Source organism: Taudactylus pleione, unplaced genomic scaffold (assembly GCF_031769625.1).
Source record: "Taudactylus pleione unplaced genomic scaffold, aTauple2 ptg000317l, whole genome shotgun sequence".
Lineage (NCBI taxonomy): Eukaryota > Metazoa > Chordata > Amphibia > Anura > Myobatrachidae > Taudactylus > Taudactylus pleione.
This window is the reverse complement of record NW_028284718.1, coordinates 144,677-162,812: the sequence shown is the minus strand read 5'-3', so window position 1 is coordinate 162,812 and position 18,136 is coordinate 144,677. Positions and strand designations below refer to the sequence as shown.

The 18,136-nt window shown below is 36.3% G+C and overlaps 1 protein-coding gene and 1 pseudogene across 1 annotated transcript in view; one reads left to right on the top strand and one right to left on the bottom strand.

The window, feature by feature from the left end:
- CALCOCO2 (calcium binding and coiled-coil domain 2) overlaps positions 1–18,136 on the bottom strand; it is a 199,930-nt gene that overhangs the window by 172,044 nt on the left and 9,750 nt on the right. Inside the window, exon 2 of the mRNA XM_088442773.1 lies at positions 14,226–14,318. Coding sequence (XP_088298899.1) covers positions 14,226–14,249 — 24 coding nt within the window. The 5' untranslated portion in view covers positions 14,250–14,318. The remainder of the gene's footprint in view (positions 1–14,225; positions 14,319–18,136) is intronic.
- Positions 12,309–12,427, top strand: LOC148509695 (5S ribosomal RNA; annotated as a pseudogene).

Below are 18,136 nucleotides of genomic sequence, written 5' to 3'. Positions count from 1 at the left end.
TCATCTAAGAATTTAGATCAGGATCAAATGTCCCTACTTAAGAAGGGACTTAAGTTTTCCCCTACAACGGATCCTAATATCTTTGATCTATTTGTGGATCTCAATAAATTTATTCGCAATTTATGTAGACAGAGGTATTTTGCCAACAAATATCTTAAGAAGAATGGGGACGATTCAGTCCCAATTCTTCTAGATCAAACGGATTCATTGCCCCTTTCCATACTTGAAGATCTTTGGGAGGAAGGGAATATTTCCCCTGCTGGATCATGTACAACCATAAAAACTTTTGAAATAAACACACAGGGAGCACATAATAAATTGAAACTCAAGTCAGAATTCTTCCCTATTTCTGCTAAAAGTAACACAGTTGAATCCTTTTACAAGATCACTTTGGAAGATTTTAAATCTTTATGCCATCAAGTTAAAAAGGATAGACCTGCCTCAAATTTGACAAGGAAAGAAAAGAGAGCACTTAATCTTCTAACGAAAGACACTACCATTATTATCAAGGAGGCAGATAAGGGGGGAGGTCTGGTGGTTCAAGATAAAATGGATTATATAAGAGAAGCATATAATCAATTAAACGATTTATCTTTCTATTGCACCTTACCCTCAGACCCGACCCCTTCCTTTCTTCTTGAATTAAAATCTTTATTGGATGGGGCTCTCGCCTCTGGAGTCATTTCTAAAGAAATCTGTCGTTTTCATTATAACCCTCATCCGACTGTTCCCATTTATTATCACTTACCCAAAATCCACAAGTCCCTTTCTTCACCACCTGGGCGTCCCATCATTTCTGGCATCAATTCCCTCACTTCCAATCTTTCTTGATATGTTGACACTTTTCTTCAACCCTATGTTCCTGTATTGAGATCTTATATAAAAGATACTACTCACTTTTTACAACAAATTGAATCCATAGATTGGAAGTCTACTTATGCTTTCCTTACGATGGATGTATCCGCACTGTACACCAATATTCCTCATTCACTTGGTGTGCAGTGCATTTCATCTTGTTTATCTTATGATTCAGATCTCCGACAGGAACATGGGGTATTTATCACGGACTCTATTTCTTTTATCCTCACACACAATTATTTTTTGTTTCTCAACACCTTTTATCTCCAAGTCATGGGGACGGCCATGGGGACCAGGTTTGCGCCGAGCTACGCAAACCTATACATGGGTGCCTTTGAGGACCACCATGTGTGGGAGAGCGAGTTTGGTGCGAACCTGGTCTTCTATGGCCGTTACATTGACGATCTATTTTTTATTTGGGATGGGGATCTATCCTCTGCTTCACATTTTGTTTCTGCACTTAATCAAAATTCTTATAATTTAACGTTCACTTTTCAGTACCATCCCAGTCGTATAGATTTCTTGGATGTGACTCTAGAGGCGAGAGATCATACCATACATTCTTGTAACTATACTAAAATAGTAGATACCCAATCATATCTACATTTTGGTAGTGCTCATTATTATCCATGGAAAGCCAATATTCCAAAGGGACAATTGATCAGATTGCGCAGAAACTGCTCATCCTCAGAGAGCTTCCACACACAAGCGAACAAGATGCTGCTGTCCTTTAGAGAAAGGGGCTATCCTGAACACATTTTAAAGAAAGCCTTACAGGAAACATCGAAGATAAATAGATCTGATCTGCTTGTGACCAAAAATATTAGTGGGAAAAATAGGAGTACAAAAAATTCAGAAAAACAATTTAATGTTGAGAACAATAATGTTGCATTTATTTGTAAATACAACTCTTGTCATAGACAGATCAGAGATATTATTCAGAGAAACTACCGTATTCTTCAGCAAGATAATCTTTTGAGGAATATCTTGCCTTCGAAACCATTGATAATATATAGAAAAAACAAATCTTTGAAATCCATTCTGGCACCGAGCTATTTGAGATCGAACTCCAAAATTACTGATATAACTACAAATAATCAAGAACAGTGGATTCCCTATAGACCCCCAGGCTTCCATCGTTGTGGCAAATCTAGGTGTACAATGTGCTCCCATACAAACAAAAAAACTAGCACTATTACTCATAAGGAGACGAAGAATGTATATACAATTAACAATTTCATGAACTGTGATTCCTCATATGTGATTTATTTAATCACATGTGGATGTGGATTATATTATGTGGGTCGAACTACCAGACCCCTTAAAAGACGTTTCATGGAGCATCGTCGGAATGTTATGAATAGAATGACAACACACAGTTTATCTCTTCATTATTTGAAAGTACATAATAGTGATCCACAATCACTTAACATTATAGGCTTGGAACATATAACATCCACAATAAGGGGTGGTGATAGGTTTAAAAATCTTTGCAGACAAGAGGTCTTCTGGATGTTTAGACTTAACTCTTTGCATCCAGACGGCCTCAATGAGTCTATTGAATTGAACACGATCATGTGAATTTGACAGGTGTATTGTGAGGTAGATAGGGTCTCCTTCACCCCACTCCCATACCTGTATTGCATTTATTGTATATATCTTCATATTGGATTTACCAGTTAGTTTGTTTCCACCATTATAATTTTCATCTATGGGATTCATTATGGTCATAGATGCTAATTAAAGTGTTTATATAATTTAATTGATGAATATGTACTATGATCTAATAGATACTGATTGAAGCAGAAGGATTTTTACTGTGGACAATAACTTTGTTCTTTAGATTGAATTAATTATTTTTGCTATGCAAAAAACTAATATGTTTATTCATAAAATATAATATTTATATCAATATTTCAATCTACTTGGAATTGTCCTACAGTGATTACCTGAACTGTCTACATGATGCAATTAAATAAAACATTATGTGTAAACTATTACTGTAAGATAAAAATTATTTGTCAGCGATCATGTGATCTATTTATACATCACGCGATCAGAGTGAACATCTTTAACTAAGTTATTTTTCGAACTAGCCAGACGGAGTCACGTGATTTGTATTTACAACACGTGATCGGCTATGGATAAGCTCATATTGCAGAGCTCCGCTGATGTCAGCGGCTTCTGTTTACAACACGTGACCCGCTACGGAGTCCTTGTGGGCCATTCGGGGTCACGTGATTGGCTACATGATCACATGATCGGGTGTTATAATCCGGAGATGAAGATATTCTCTGGTTTGGTATATATTTATATACTTTTAATATCTAACGGTAGCATTTGATGTTAGGATCCTTTGCATGTATAATATGCAGTGTTTTTTTATATGGCTTGATTGATTGTATTTTCTGATTGAACAACAGCTGTGCATGATTTCCAATTATGCTAGGGTATAAAGAGCCCTTCAGATGACATGGGGATACATGCTACTGAGGAAGCTGTGGGCCCTACCACAGCAAAACGCGTTTAGCTCCCCACTTTTTGCATACATCACTTGGGACATTTGGACTGTCTTCCGGACCGGCATCATTTTCTTCACTCTCCAGTCTCTGTTTAGATCGTCAGCACGCCAGTGCAGGAATTCTACACCTATCCCGGGCTGTGGACGCTTCTATGGAGTCTGGTAATTAACCCAATAGCTGGACATTATTCCGGAGACACCTTAGGCCAGTGATTGTTGGCACCAATTTGGCACCACCATTTGGATCGAGACTATTGCTCTCATTTAGAGATTTTTAATTTAATCATCATCTTGTGGACGGAATTGGTTATCTACACCTAGAGATTCTTGATTTTAGGATCTCTTTTTACATATACTTTTTACATATACTTTTTATTTGTGCATGTGTATATTTACATACTAGATATGTTTAAATCTCCTTGTGCACATCAATAAATGTACCTTTTATATTTTGAGGAATAAATATATTGATTATATCGATCAAGCCATATAGAATGTTTATTGTTTATGTTTGACGGAATATTATTACCACTCATGTCTTTATTCATTTATCTGAACTAGGTATTATTTGTGCCTTTTATTTATATATCAGTATATTCATTAGATATATTTAGCGCGGTTCATATCTTTCTTTTTTTGTTGCAAGCCTTTGTTGGGAGTTGACTACTCCATTGAACCAGCTGCTTGGTCGTCAGCGCCTACTGATCGTCCCCTCCCTTTTCCCCTATCTTCACATTTTTTACACTATAAAAGTGGGCATTATAAGCCTTGGATTAAAAACATCCCAAATAATTAGATTATCAGACTACATCGCAATTGTACACAGTCCATTTAAAAGTAGAGGTTATCCAGAATCCTTGTTTAATGAGGCTCAGAGTTTTGCCAAAAGTAGCTGGATCCCCCCACACCTAAAGAAATAGAAATAGTGAGAAAGAGAATACAAATAAAAATAAAATTATAAGAAAAATAACACCAACAAAAAGCGAGGTGGTTCTCATAAAAATACCCATCACAAAAGAAAAAATAGCTTTATTTCAAAATGTTATGATAAATCTAATAAAATAAAAAAGATCATTTAGAACAATTATGAAATCCTCAAACAAAATTCTATACTTAATTTAAGCTTACATGATGCACCTGTCATCACTTTCAGGAGGAATATTAACCTAAAAAATCTGTTAGCTCCAAGTGAATTAAAATCTGAACCAGAGACCAACACAAAATTAATTTATTGGTTACCCCCAAACCACTAGGAAATTATCGTTGTAACAAGTCAGTGTGTTTGACTTGTAGATATATGAAAATAAACACACAAGTATAATGTTTAAAGTTAATGGGAAGCTTTTTCAAATAAAACAGTTTATTAATTGTGAATCTACTTATTGTATTTATGTACTAGAATGTCCATGCTCAAAGCAATATGTTGGGAGGACAGCCCGAACACTAAAATCACATTTCAAGGAACATAGGAGGAATATAATAAAAAAGATTCAAACACATAGTGTCTCTAGATACTTTTCACTTCACCATAATGGGGACCCTCAGGATCTCTCCATTATGGCAGTGGAAAGGTTTCAAGAAAAAAGGTTTCAGACTCCCCCAGACATAATTTCCTCAACCTATTTAAATAGGTTCAGGAAATTATGTCTGGGGGAGTCTGCCTGGATCTTCAAGTTGGATACAATCAGGGTTGTATAAAATTGGATTTAAAATAAAAAAATCAAAAACGGATTTATTTGATTTAAATCATTTTTTTTTATTTAAATAGGATTTTTTATTAATTTTTTTTAAAGTACACGTTTTAAATTCTTAAACGTTTATTTAAATTTTTTTTTTTAATAAAAAAGCCTATTTAAACCAAATAAATCATTTTATTTTATTTTTTTTAAAATCCAATTTTATGCAACCCTGGATACAATGCACCCAGGAGGTTTAAATGAAGCCTTAGATTATGCTTGTTTGGATGATTAGGGAATACATCAGTGGGATCCACATGCCCGGCAATGGAAATGTGAGCAGATGTCCATTGCCACATGTTCCCTCGCCGTACATGTGGAGCCCACAATTATATATGCCCTAAAAGTAATATTTGTAGAGTAATATCTGTAGAGTATCCTATATAAATGCATACTTACCTACCCTCCCGATTTGGTTGGGAGCCTCCACGACAGCCCGTCACGCCCCCGATTTTGCCGTTCTGGCTGACCCCTCCCAGAAGGGGCAGCCAGAATGTTAGCATCTCTATATAAATTAGATAATTTAAATAGGTGATCTCTCATTCCCTCCTTTCTCTTAACTTAGCTAATAGGATACAATAGTTGTCCACATCTATATAGATGCTTTAAATAGTTTTTTTTAGATATTTATATATTCTTATATATATATATTTATATATATATATATATATGTGTGAAGAAATAGGTGGGTATGGCGCCAATCTTCTTCAGCAATGGAGTGATAAAATTTAATGTGTATATTATTCAAGTATAGCAGCTAGGCCTTGAATATTAAGGTATCAGCTCTAGGTCAATAGTGTAATACTAGTGTAAGTATTGGGAAGCAGTGAAAAAGGGGTGAATTGACAATTGAGCGACTAGTTTGCTACAATACCATGTGTAAATTTACAAAAATTATAACATTCCGTGTTTCATCCTAAGACTTCATCAAGGGGATGATGTGTAGATGGGGTATTCTGATATTTTTACCCCACTGAGAGTTAAATGGAGGTCAGAAGTCTGCATCACTTCCTGTATATCCGAGAGCTCATATTATTATTAGTAGTTACTAATAATAATATGAGCTCTCGGATATACAGGAAGTGATGCGGACTCCTACCTCCATTGAACTCTAAGTGGGGTAAAAATATCAGAATACCCCATCTACACATCATCCCCTTGATGAAGTCTTAGGATGAAACGTGTTGGGTGTGGTTGTTCTATGCCTCATGTACTCTGGAGAAACTACCTTTCTTATACGCTCAGATAAGCTGCTATATTTATTAATTTGCTCTTTTTTACCCACATTTATTCTCATTATATCATGAATTGCCTCTTGACTTTATCTGTTGTTTTTTTAATTGTTAACAAAAGAAGGGGTTTGAGGATTGCACAGGATTAGTACTGAGTGTTATACCTGGGTCTATTAAGACCAAAAACAGGTAGAACTAGAGTTTGTTATTACTTGAACCAACTTTCATTAATTATTAGCCACACCGTGGAACAGAATTATTGCATTGGTGGTGCACCCCAGAGTCAGAAAGAAATTAACAGTGACAACAAGATAAAGAAGACTCTTTGCTGGAGGCAATACTTGTGCACAATGAATATTAATAAAATTTAACTTTTAATGTATCTCTTAAAAATAAGACAAAAGACAAACAGACACATAGTATACATAACATAGATAATTCTGTCCCTTTTCAATTATGGAAATACAGGTATTTCATCAGAAAATAATATCTATAACAGATCAATGCCATTTAAAAATATCATCATTAATCACAATGAATGTATAAGAGTAGAAACAATATAATAATGACAATTAATGAGCCTATTCGGCTACATAGAGACACATTATAGAGAAAAAGGAGCTACACCATCACATATATGTTATAGAGCTCGGCTCAAACAATAATAACTCACAGATAGATGTCAGTCAACTATTAGCAGCATGGTATCATATCTGAAACATAAAGGTATACATGTATACATATATCTACATCACAAGGTTGTGAACGAGAACATACCCCACTTTATGTTGCATACACTTCATGAAATTTATGCATTCCCAATTGTGATCAAGCCACGCCCCCAGCGAAACGTACGTCATTCAACCTGTAACGAGGCCAACAGACGGAGCGGCCAGGCACCCTCCTGTTAAGCAGCATGTAAGGAGATTCCCCACTGCCTCAGTCACTGCCGTCTCTACTTGTGCCTTATTCAACCCGCAACGAGACTAGTAAACGGAGAGATCAGGTACCCTCCTGTTAAGCAGCGTGTAAGGGGATTCCCCAATGCCACAGTCACTGCCGTCTTAACCTGTGCCTCTTAGAGACACACACACGGAGCCCAATACACAGAGCTCAACACTGGACAGCAGCTCTGCTCTCTCTATCAGCTGCCGAGTCAAGCAGCCACGGGATACAAGTTAAGTATTATTTGGCATTGTAAGCCTGACATTGTGCAATTACTTCTCACATACAAAATAGTAACACCACTACGGGAGCATACTGCTGATATGTCAGTTCTTCTATGAGTGGCACAATGTTAACCCTATAGGTATGCATAAATGAATTTAGAGTTTACCTAATGGTGTAACCAACTTTTATATGGAATCAGTATACATAAGGCTATAATATTATATAAATCCAGATGGGTGACTACATTTTGCTTTATATTGCCTAAATTTCATGAAGTGCATGCAACAGAAAGTGGGGTATGTTCTCGTTCACAACCTTGTGATGTAGATATATGTATACCTTTATGTTTCAGATATGATACCATGCTGCTAATAGTTGACTGACATCTATCTGTGAGTTATTATAGTTTGAGCCGAGCTCTATAACATGTATGTGATGGTGTAGCTCCTTTTTCTCTATAATGTGTCTCTATGTAGCCGAATAGGCTCATTAATTGTCATTATTATATTGTTTCTACTCTTATACAATTATTGTGATTAATTATGATATTTTTAAATGGCATTGATCTGTTATATGTATTTTTTTTCTTATGAAATACCTATTTTTCCCTAATTGAAAAGGGATAGAATTATCTATGTTATGTACACTATGTGTCTGTTTGTCTTTTGTCATATTTTTAAGAGATACATTAAAAGTTAAATTTTATTAATATTCATTGTACACAAGTAGTGTCTCCAGCAAAGAGTCTTCTTTATCTTGTTCTCGCTGTTTTTTAATTGTTGCCTAAACCGTATGTCTAGAAAAAGCCTGGCTTTTTATCTTTGTTTCTGAATAAATTGTATATTTGTTTATATATATTTATTTGCACTGGCACTTTTTTTTCACCTGATATAATATATTTATGCATTATTGAAATTTTTATTTTGTGGAATGTTATAATTTTTGTAAATTTACACATGGTATTGTAGCAAACTAGTCACTCAATTGTCAATTCACCCCTTTTTCACTGCTTCCCAATACTTACACTATTGACCTAGAGCTGACGCCTTAATATTCTAGGCCTAGTTGCTATACTTGAATAATATACACATTACATTTTTTCACTCCATTGCTAAAGAAAGTTGGTGCCGTACCCACCTATTTCTTCGTATTATTACCCATTTGAATATGTTTAGAAATAGAGACCATGTGAATAAAAGGAGTGATTTATGCCAGAGAGTGTTCAATGAAAATGCCCCCCCTCCCATGAAAATGTCTCCACAGAGAATGTTGACAATATGTTTTGAGAAATTGAAAAAATGCTAACGAAATAAGTAAAAGCATGGTGGGATGTTAGGGGATTAGAACATTATATCTCTGTAAACAGAATCCCTAGAGGCTTGAGGCTTATAAAAAAATCCCACCTTTGGACTTGATAACCCAGATTTTTTTAAAAACTGGAATGAAATTTTACATAAATGCTCTTTAGAGCTAATACAATTGATTATAGAGAAGAAGGTGGTAGTCTCCAGTCTGGAGAAAGAGATTATAAAGATGGAACCTTGGATGGAGGAGTTTAAAGAAAAAGAAGAGTATAAAGAGAACGAAAAAGTCTTACGGAGAAAAATAGAAAGAGTAGAAGAAGCAGTCATGAAGAGCAAGGAAAAAAGTTCATCAGAGATAAGAAGGACTATGAATATAACAAAGTCAAAACTTGGAGTAGATTCCAAAAACAGGAGAGGACTATTAATAGATATGAATCTGGAGAGGGACCTAGCTGGAAAACAGTCCCTAGGAGAAAATTCAACTATAGATGAAATCAAGATTTTGGCTCGTACCCCGGACCCACAGTTATCCAGCCTAAGAACAGATTTTCCGCACTGCAACATCTGGACTCTAGTGGCGACAACAACCTTTTTTTATCACCAGCACAAGATCATGCAAACAGCAGAAAACCAATGTTCAGGGAAACTACAAGAACAGCCTCCCCTCTGTAAAGAAGGTACAGAGATAAAGAGGAAAACGGGGTGGCAGGAGGAAGAAACCAAAAAAGGAGAAATCTCCAATAGACCCTAAGACAAAGGGCATTTTCAATATATCCCAGAAAACACTAAATAACTCTGAAATAGCATTATTAAGTAAAGGATTAAACTTCGCCCCGACAAGTAACATGAACAAATTTGATGTATTCATTGATTTGAATAAATTCGTGAGGACTCTTACACTCAAAAGACACTTTTTAAGGAAGGAATCAGCACCTTTAAAAATCTACCTCAAAGTATGGTTTGAAGGGGAAATCCACGTATTACCCGCTAGAGTCAAAGGATAATCATATAAATGTATTTTATGAAATGGTGAAAAAGATCTTTGCGATAATGTGGCAAAACATATTAAGAAACAGAACCTAAGCAATAGAGAAAAGGGAGCTCTAAAGAATCTGAAGAAAAATCAGGAAATAGTTCTAAAACCGGCTGACAAAGGGGGGGGGAATTGGTGATCATGGACTATGCCTATTATCTCAAAGAAGCCCATAGACTTCTTGAAGAACTGAGAACTATCTTATTATACGGTCTACAAATAAATACTATAACCAAAGAAGAATTCCAGTTTTTAATGAAATTGAACCCCACAACCCCCATTTTTTACTTCCTACCGAAGATTCACAAATCACTCACGGAACCCCCAGGTAGGCCTATCATAGCAGGCATTGAATCTCTCACCTCTCACCTATCTAATACCCCTTTTACACCGGAGCTAAAACCCGGGTTTTTGAAGGGTTAACCCGGGCAGCTCCCTGGTGTAAAAGGGGAGAGGGTTGGATCGCCGGATCGAGTGACCCAGCAATCCAACCCAGGTAACTAGCAGGGTTTAACACGGGCGTAGCCCATGGAACCCTGCTGTGAGAACAGCGCACTCCAGGTCACGATGACCTGGAGTGCGCTGCTAGCCGGCCAATTGGTCCGGCTTCAGTGGCGCTTGGAGATTACGTCATCTCCAAGCGACCACTTTCACTCCGGAAAAGCCGGGTCTATGCAGACCCGAGTCCGGTGTGAGCGGCGCCGACTCGGGAATATCCCGGCAAAATTCCGGGTCTGATCCAGATAGGAACTTTGTTCCAACTCCGGGTCAGACCCGGAATTTAGGTGGAAAGAGGGTACTAGTATGTTGATATTTTCCTCCAGAAATATGTTATAAAATTGGAATCTTACCTCAAGGACACTATGAGTGTTCTACAACATATTGAAGGTATACAATGGAAACAGACTTATAACTGGGTAACAATTGATGTCCAATCCTTATATACGTGCATTGAGCACACAAAAGGTATCAAAAAAGTGAGAGCATTTTTAGAGATGGATGGTGAAATGGATGTTCCACACAAGGAGTTTTTATGTGATCTTATGTCTTTTATACTCAATCACAACTATTTCAAATTTTTAAACCAATTTTATCGTCAAGTATGTGGAACAGCCATGGATTCGACCTTTGCCCCAAGTTTTGCAAATTTGTTCATGGGCTGTTGGGAAAAGAATTACATATACAAAAATAATCCATTTATTTTCTCATATTTTAATTATTTGGGAAGGATCAGAAGAAAATTTTGACCAGTTTCTAGTACACATTTTAAATAATAATATGAATTTTAAATTTACGTCTAATTTTAATGGTTCAAGCATTGAGTTTTTAGATCTGATTTTAACAGCAATAGAAGACAAAATTTGATCAAAAAAAATTATAACAGGAGTAGATGCCAACAGCTACCTGCATTTCATCTAGAAAAATGGAAGAATATCCCATACTCCCAGTTCTACAGGACAAAACGGAATTGCAGTAATGCTAAGACCTGCAATGAACAACTGTAAGTATATGCAAATAGGTTTAGAGAAAAATAATATCCTGAGGAAACCTTATTGACAGCAATACAAAAAACAAAGACCCTAGAAAGAAACAATCTACTGAAATACAAAACTGAGAAATCTCAGACAAATGAGATGGTACCCTTTATTACAATTTGAGAATCAGAGCAAAAAATCTTTTAATAGAAATTGGAACATTTTTCTGATGGATCCAGTATTAATGAAGATCCTGCCACCTAAACCTACAGAAAATCTAAAAACCTGAAAGACATATTGGCACCAAGTATGCTAAGAGATAAAGAAAAAAACACTCCAAACATCTTGAGATACAATGGAAGTTACAAGTGTAGCCATTGCAACATCTGTAAATTTCTCCACCCCTAAAAGGAAAACCTTCATGAACTCAGATGGATCTAAAGAATATACTATAAAGAATTTTATGAATTGCAACTCCACGTCAGTCATATATCTGTTGGAATGTACTTGTGGACTTAAATATGTAGGAAAGACAAAAAGACCAATGAAAATGAGGATTCAGGAGCACATTCGGAACATTAAAAATATAGAGGAACATGCAGTCTCCAAGCACTTCTCAATAGAGCATAACTCCAATCTGAAGACATCACCTTTAACACCTTTAAAGCGATTGAACATGTGACCCTGGGTGAGAGAGGAGGAGACTTGGACAACCTACTATCAAGAAAGGAGATGTTCTGGCTATTTGAACTTGATACGTTGACACCCAAAGGATTTAATGAGAGCTATGAGATTGCTCCCTTCCTGTGATGTGATTATTTCCTATCTACTAGTATACCTCCATGATATTACCAGAATTTCTGTATAAACATGGATGGGCCTGATCAGTACCCATAAAGGGCGACCTTTAGGGGAAGACCAGGTATAGTAGAAAACTTGGCAGTGTCAACTTTAAACCGAGCTAAGTGAAACAGAAGGTATTTGCTGCCATACCAGCATGTGTATGCCGAATCTCATCTGATCTTGGAAGCAAAGCATGGCTGAGCTAGGTCAGTACTAAGATGGGTAACCTCTTAGGAATACCTGGTGCTGCAAATATAAAAGGTTTCCATATATAAGGACCCAACAAGGTAACATTACCCAAGAAGGGAACTATACACACTCATCTGATGGATTAAATACGTATAGAAGACCCAGCACGGCTTGGCTCGGAAAAAGTGACCCTGCACGAGAGGAAAGTATAATGCATACAACCATACCATTTCATTTAAGCACCGATTTGAATATCGGTAGTTAAATGTTGTTGAGCCTAATTAGTACCAAGATTGGGGACATCTTGGGACTCCCATGTGTTGTAATCCCTATACATTCCCAAAAAGGAGAAGAAGAATACAAGGACTACTTTGGAAGAATCATCCGAAAATTTGAGTTATGCTCTATTGCATGACCCCTCTCCCATCAGAACTTAATAAAAATTACTTACTTCTAAGGACTAAACTACTGATCTTGTTCAGTCCCAAGAACTGATCTCACAAAATGTTATGGTCCTAAGGTTACACCCTCCTACACATGACCTCTATGGCATATAAATATTCATAGTGTATAGCTATACAATAAATTCTCCATATTAGTGTCCACATTCTAAATATGACAAATATTTTAAATATATAAATATATGTCTACTGACATCTGCTCATTATGGGGCTGTAAGTGGGATTTTGTGACTCAGAACTCAAATTTGTACCAAACTCTAATATCCATCTTTTGTTCAAGTTTTAGACTAATCTGATAATGAACAGGAGGAAAACTCAACATAATACCATTTTTTACTGTATGGGCGGAAGCCAGATCTATTTGGGATATCCAAATTATGTGCATTAGAAGGGCGGAAGTGACGGCATGGTAACTGGCATTCCAAGAAATACGTGCCAAAAGGGTGGAAACATCCCGGTCAAGCGAACAGTAAGGGCGGAAGTGACGCTGAACATAGGACATGGTCAGCTCAAGCACGTGATCCATGAGAGCGGAAGAGATGCAAGGACACATGTCGGAATGGCGGAAGTGACGAGAACTCAGGACACGGCGGGCACCACTTTAACTGAGAATGTCACGCGAGTAGGAGAAAGGACATGACGCACCTAGTGAGGGCAGAAGTGACACTATGAAGGGCAGAAATAGCCCTAAGAAGAACGTTTAAACTATCTTCTAAACATTGCATAATATAATGCGAGTTATCTGAATATTTAAGTTAGAAGCCTATGAACTAATAGAAGGCCAACTACTAATAATAATATGAGCTCTCGGATATACAGGAAGTGATGCGGACTCCTACCTCCATTGAACTCTAAGTGGGGTAAAAATATCAGAATACCCCATCTACACATCATCCCCTTGATGAAGTCTTAGGACGAAACGTGCTGGGAGTGGTTGTTCTATGCCTCATGAACTCTGGAAAAACTACCTTTTTTATACACTCAGATAAGCGGCTATATTTATTAATTTGCTCTTTTTTACTCTCATTTAATCTCATTATTTCATGAATTGCCAGATTTTATCTGTTGTTTTTTAATTGTTGCCTAAACGGTATATCTAGAAAAAGCCTGGAATTTACTAAGGCTTTTTATCTTTGTTTCTGAATAAATTGTATATTTTTTTATATATATTTATTTGCACTGCACTTTTTTTCACCTGCTATAATATATTTTATTCTTATTTTGCGAAATGTTATAATTTTTGTAAATTTACAAGTGGTATTGTAGGAAACTAGTCGCTCAATTGTTAATTCACCCTTTTTATATATATATATATATATATTTATATATATATATAAAGGATATCACATCTACTATACGTAGAGATAAAGACATTCGCCAGACTTTTGAAGTCAAAAACATACTTTAAGCTTTTTAAGAATGCACATAATCCATAGTTGCCAACGTTTTCATTCCACTCCAGAACCTTTGGCAAGGCTTCATAAGAATACAAAAGACTAAAACAGAAAGAGATAATAACAAAGAAGTGTCACATAAGGCACAGTACTGCCTCCCAGGCCCTTATCTGGTTATATATTAGAACTTAAATGTCAATATGCAGCATAAATTGTGTTATGCTGTAACTAAAATAATACATCAAATCACATTTACCAAATATAAAAAAATTGCAAATGAGATAAAAGACGTCCTGTATCTGGTCTAAAAAAATCAGTAAATCAATGCTGAACTTCACTCATGTATCAGATGCTTAAATAGCATATATTGGGATATGTTAACCAGAGTGCAAACTCATTTATGTAACAAAGGCATGTATGAGTATATGCTAGCTAGAGTGTACAATTACTTATGTAACAAATGCTCTGTTAGCACATATTAGCATATGTTAGCCAGAGTTCGATGACATCATACAAACAACTAAATAGAACTAAAAACAAAGGCTAGTATAACAAATAAGCTATCCATAAGAATTAATTAGTGTAATCGGCATCATGTTGTAACATGTATATATCAGTCCAATGATCTATTGCAAAGATTGCTTAATAGATGACAACACTGTATACTTAATATAATACATTGCCAATGCAGACAAAATCTAATAATGGGCAACATAACAATAAATAAGAAGATAAAGAGCATAACAGTACATGGGGAGATAAAAGGAAAATTATCTTAAAAAATACACATACCTGTGGAGCTGAAAAAGCGTGTGTGCATGCTGGCATGACTGTGAATAACAGGCTGCCTGTATTTAAACCAGCCATGACAGGAAGTGGTCACAAAACAGGAAATGTGACTTAATATGTTGAGAAGTGGTAAACTGCATGTGACTGGCTTGTGGATAAGTAACACTACTCCATGTTGTGTACTGTCACTATAAAGGTGTTTTAGAGTAACTTAGTTATAATGATGTGACTAGTTAAAGTGAAAATTAAAGAACAGGATGTGGGGAATCCGAGAATAGGAAGTGTGGCATGTGTGTAAGAGGAAGTGTGGTATCAATTATATGACAGGGAGTGTGGCAAAATCATGTCCAATAACAGAAAGTGGGGCTAGGATCTCACTAGTGTTAAATAAATAGAAAAAATATTTTTTGTTGGTATAAAATGCATTATCCATAAAACAAGTCAATGTGCTAGAAGCAAGCCACAAACAATGTTTAGTCGGTATAAACTAACATATGTTACTGTTTGTATCAGAAATTAATGTTTTTTTACATAATGATGCAGAACTGGTAACTAATGCCAATACATATAATATATTGTAGTGGTAATTGTGAAATATAACACAGAGGGCCTGGGTACCAAATAAACCTGGATATATCACACACAAATATAGGTATATAGCAGACCAATATATCACATGACTATTGCAATAACAATAACTTATCAATTGTACAATAAATAAAAAGAAAAATTATTTAAGAGAGAATTTTGTTGTTGTTTTTAATAAAAATATATTATAAGGATTATTTTCATTAAATCCTCTAGGGGACATAGTGTTCAAATTAAAAATCCATTGACTTTCCTTGCATTTGAGCGCTAATATACGATCACCTCCCCTATCGTGAGGAGGTATCCAGTCTATGATCTTACATTTTAGAGATGCAATTTGGTGTCTTTCCTTAACAAGTGTCTTGCTACTGGATTTTCAGAGTCTCCATTTTGTATAGCCTTGCGTATAGAAGTGCGATGATTTTCCATACGTTCACAAAAACATCTAGTAGTAAGGCCAACATAATATAGGCCACAAGGGCAAATTAATATGTAAATAACATGTCTAATTTACAGTGTAGTCTTCATTTGATGTTAATGATTTTACCACTGTGTGGGTGGTTAAAATTGGGTCCCGGAATAATGGCACTGCATGTAATGCAACCACTGCACTTGAAGCATCCTTTATGAGATCGCATGAGCTCAATGGTAGTTGTAGTTTTGTATGGATTCATGGTCAGTTGTAGCAACATCTGCTTAAGATTGGGGCCTCTTTTGTAGGCCATCATTGGTAGATCACTTTCACTGAAAGGTAGGGATGAATCAGTCTTTATAATTGGCCAATGTGTTTTGATTGACCGATTTATAATATGGGATTTATTGTCAAAAGTTGTGACAAACAGAGGTCATTCATTCTTCTTTTTAAGGGTCTGGGGTTAAATAAATTTATGCCTAGCTTTCGTTAGAAATGTAGTCAAAAGTTTCTCACTATACCATCGCTGTATGAATAGTGTTGTCATTTGTGCAATCTGTACCTCCTGTCTAGATGGCATTGAATTGTCTGTAGTACTCGCAAATATTGTGATATCGGGAGCCCATCTTTTAGGCCAGGTGGATGGTGGCTAGAGGCCATCAGGCAAGTGGTACGGTCTGTAGGCTTACGGTACAGTTTTTCCAGCTTGCCATCTTGCTTGTATATTGTAATATCCAGAAAATTGATACTGCTGCCTGAGATACTCTGTATAAATTTGATTGGTTCATCAAGTAGGTTCAGTTGTGTAACCATGTGGTGAAAGGCTGTTTCTGGTCCTTGGAGAAAGAACACATCATCAATAAAAAGCTTATAAAATAGAATAAATTGGCCATAGATAGGGAAAATATTTAATTGACCATGTAGAAGTTGCATATGAAGGGGCCAGGATTGACCCCATTGCAGTTCCTGACCATTGTACAAAGTATTCATCTTTGTTCTTGAAATAGTTCAGGTTCAAAATGAGCTCTGCTAGATCGAGAATGAATTGTGCTTGGCTAATGCTTGTTATAAGGTATTAAGACCACCGACATGTGGTATTGTTGTGTACAAAGAAGTGATGTCTAATGTTGCCAGTAAGGTACTTTCAGTGATATATATGGTACTTAATTTTGCCAAGAAGTCACCAGTGTCTCTAATGTAACTTGCACTGGCTTGTACAAGAGGCTGTAGAAAGTGGTCTACAAATATATCGCCAAAGGTTGTAGAGTAGAACCTCTTGCTGATATTATAGGTCTACCAGGTGGATTGTTTAATGTTTTATGTATCTTAGGAATATAGTAAATAATCGGGCAAATAGGTTTATCCACTGTTAGATAGGTGTGTGTTGCTTCATCGATCCATATGGCAGAGAGTGCTAATTTAAGTATATTATCCTCTTTGTTCTTGATTTCTCTAGTGGGATTGTATGTCAATTTTTCATATGTGGATTCATCCAGCAATAGCCATTTTAGTTTTCTATCATAGTCTACCCAGTCCTGTATCACAACGGCTCCGCCTTTGTTGGCAGGCCGAATTACTATCTGATTGTTGCTTATAAGTTGCCACAGGGCCGTTTTTTCTGCTCGTGTGAGATTACCATAAATTTTGTCATCTTTGATGTTTCCTGTATCCTTGGATTGCTAGATGGTGGATCGAAGTTGGAGGATGGTTTGAATATTTTCTGTGTACCAACAGATTGCTTGTCTTGGAAGAATTCTTTTAAGCGTAACCTGCGCCCAAATTTGTAATGGTCAATGGTCCATTTGAATGGATTATGTCTATTTGTAGGCACAAAAGATAGGCCTCTTGACAGTAATTGGTTCTTGGCATTAGATAGGGGGCATTTGGACAAATTGAAAACTAGGTTTAAAATCCTTCTATTCCTCCCTCTTCTTTTTCTTGTACAGCTACCCCTCCACGGGTGGGGTCTGGGTTTTCTAGGGTGTCTCAGTTTTGATCCATGGTTTTCTCTAAACAACAACTGATCTATCCACTAGAAACATATTCCACAGGCACCACATCGGATACTGACTTTGTCGATTCCAGACCCCCAAGGAATCCTTTTTTAGAGAAAACCATGGAATTCGGTTTT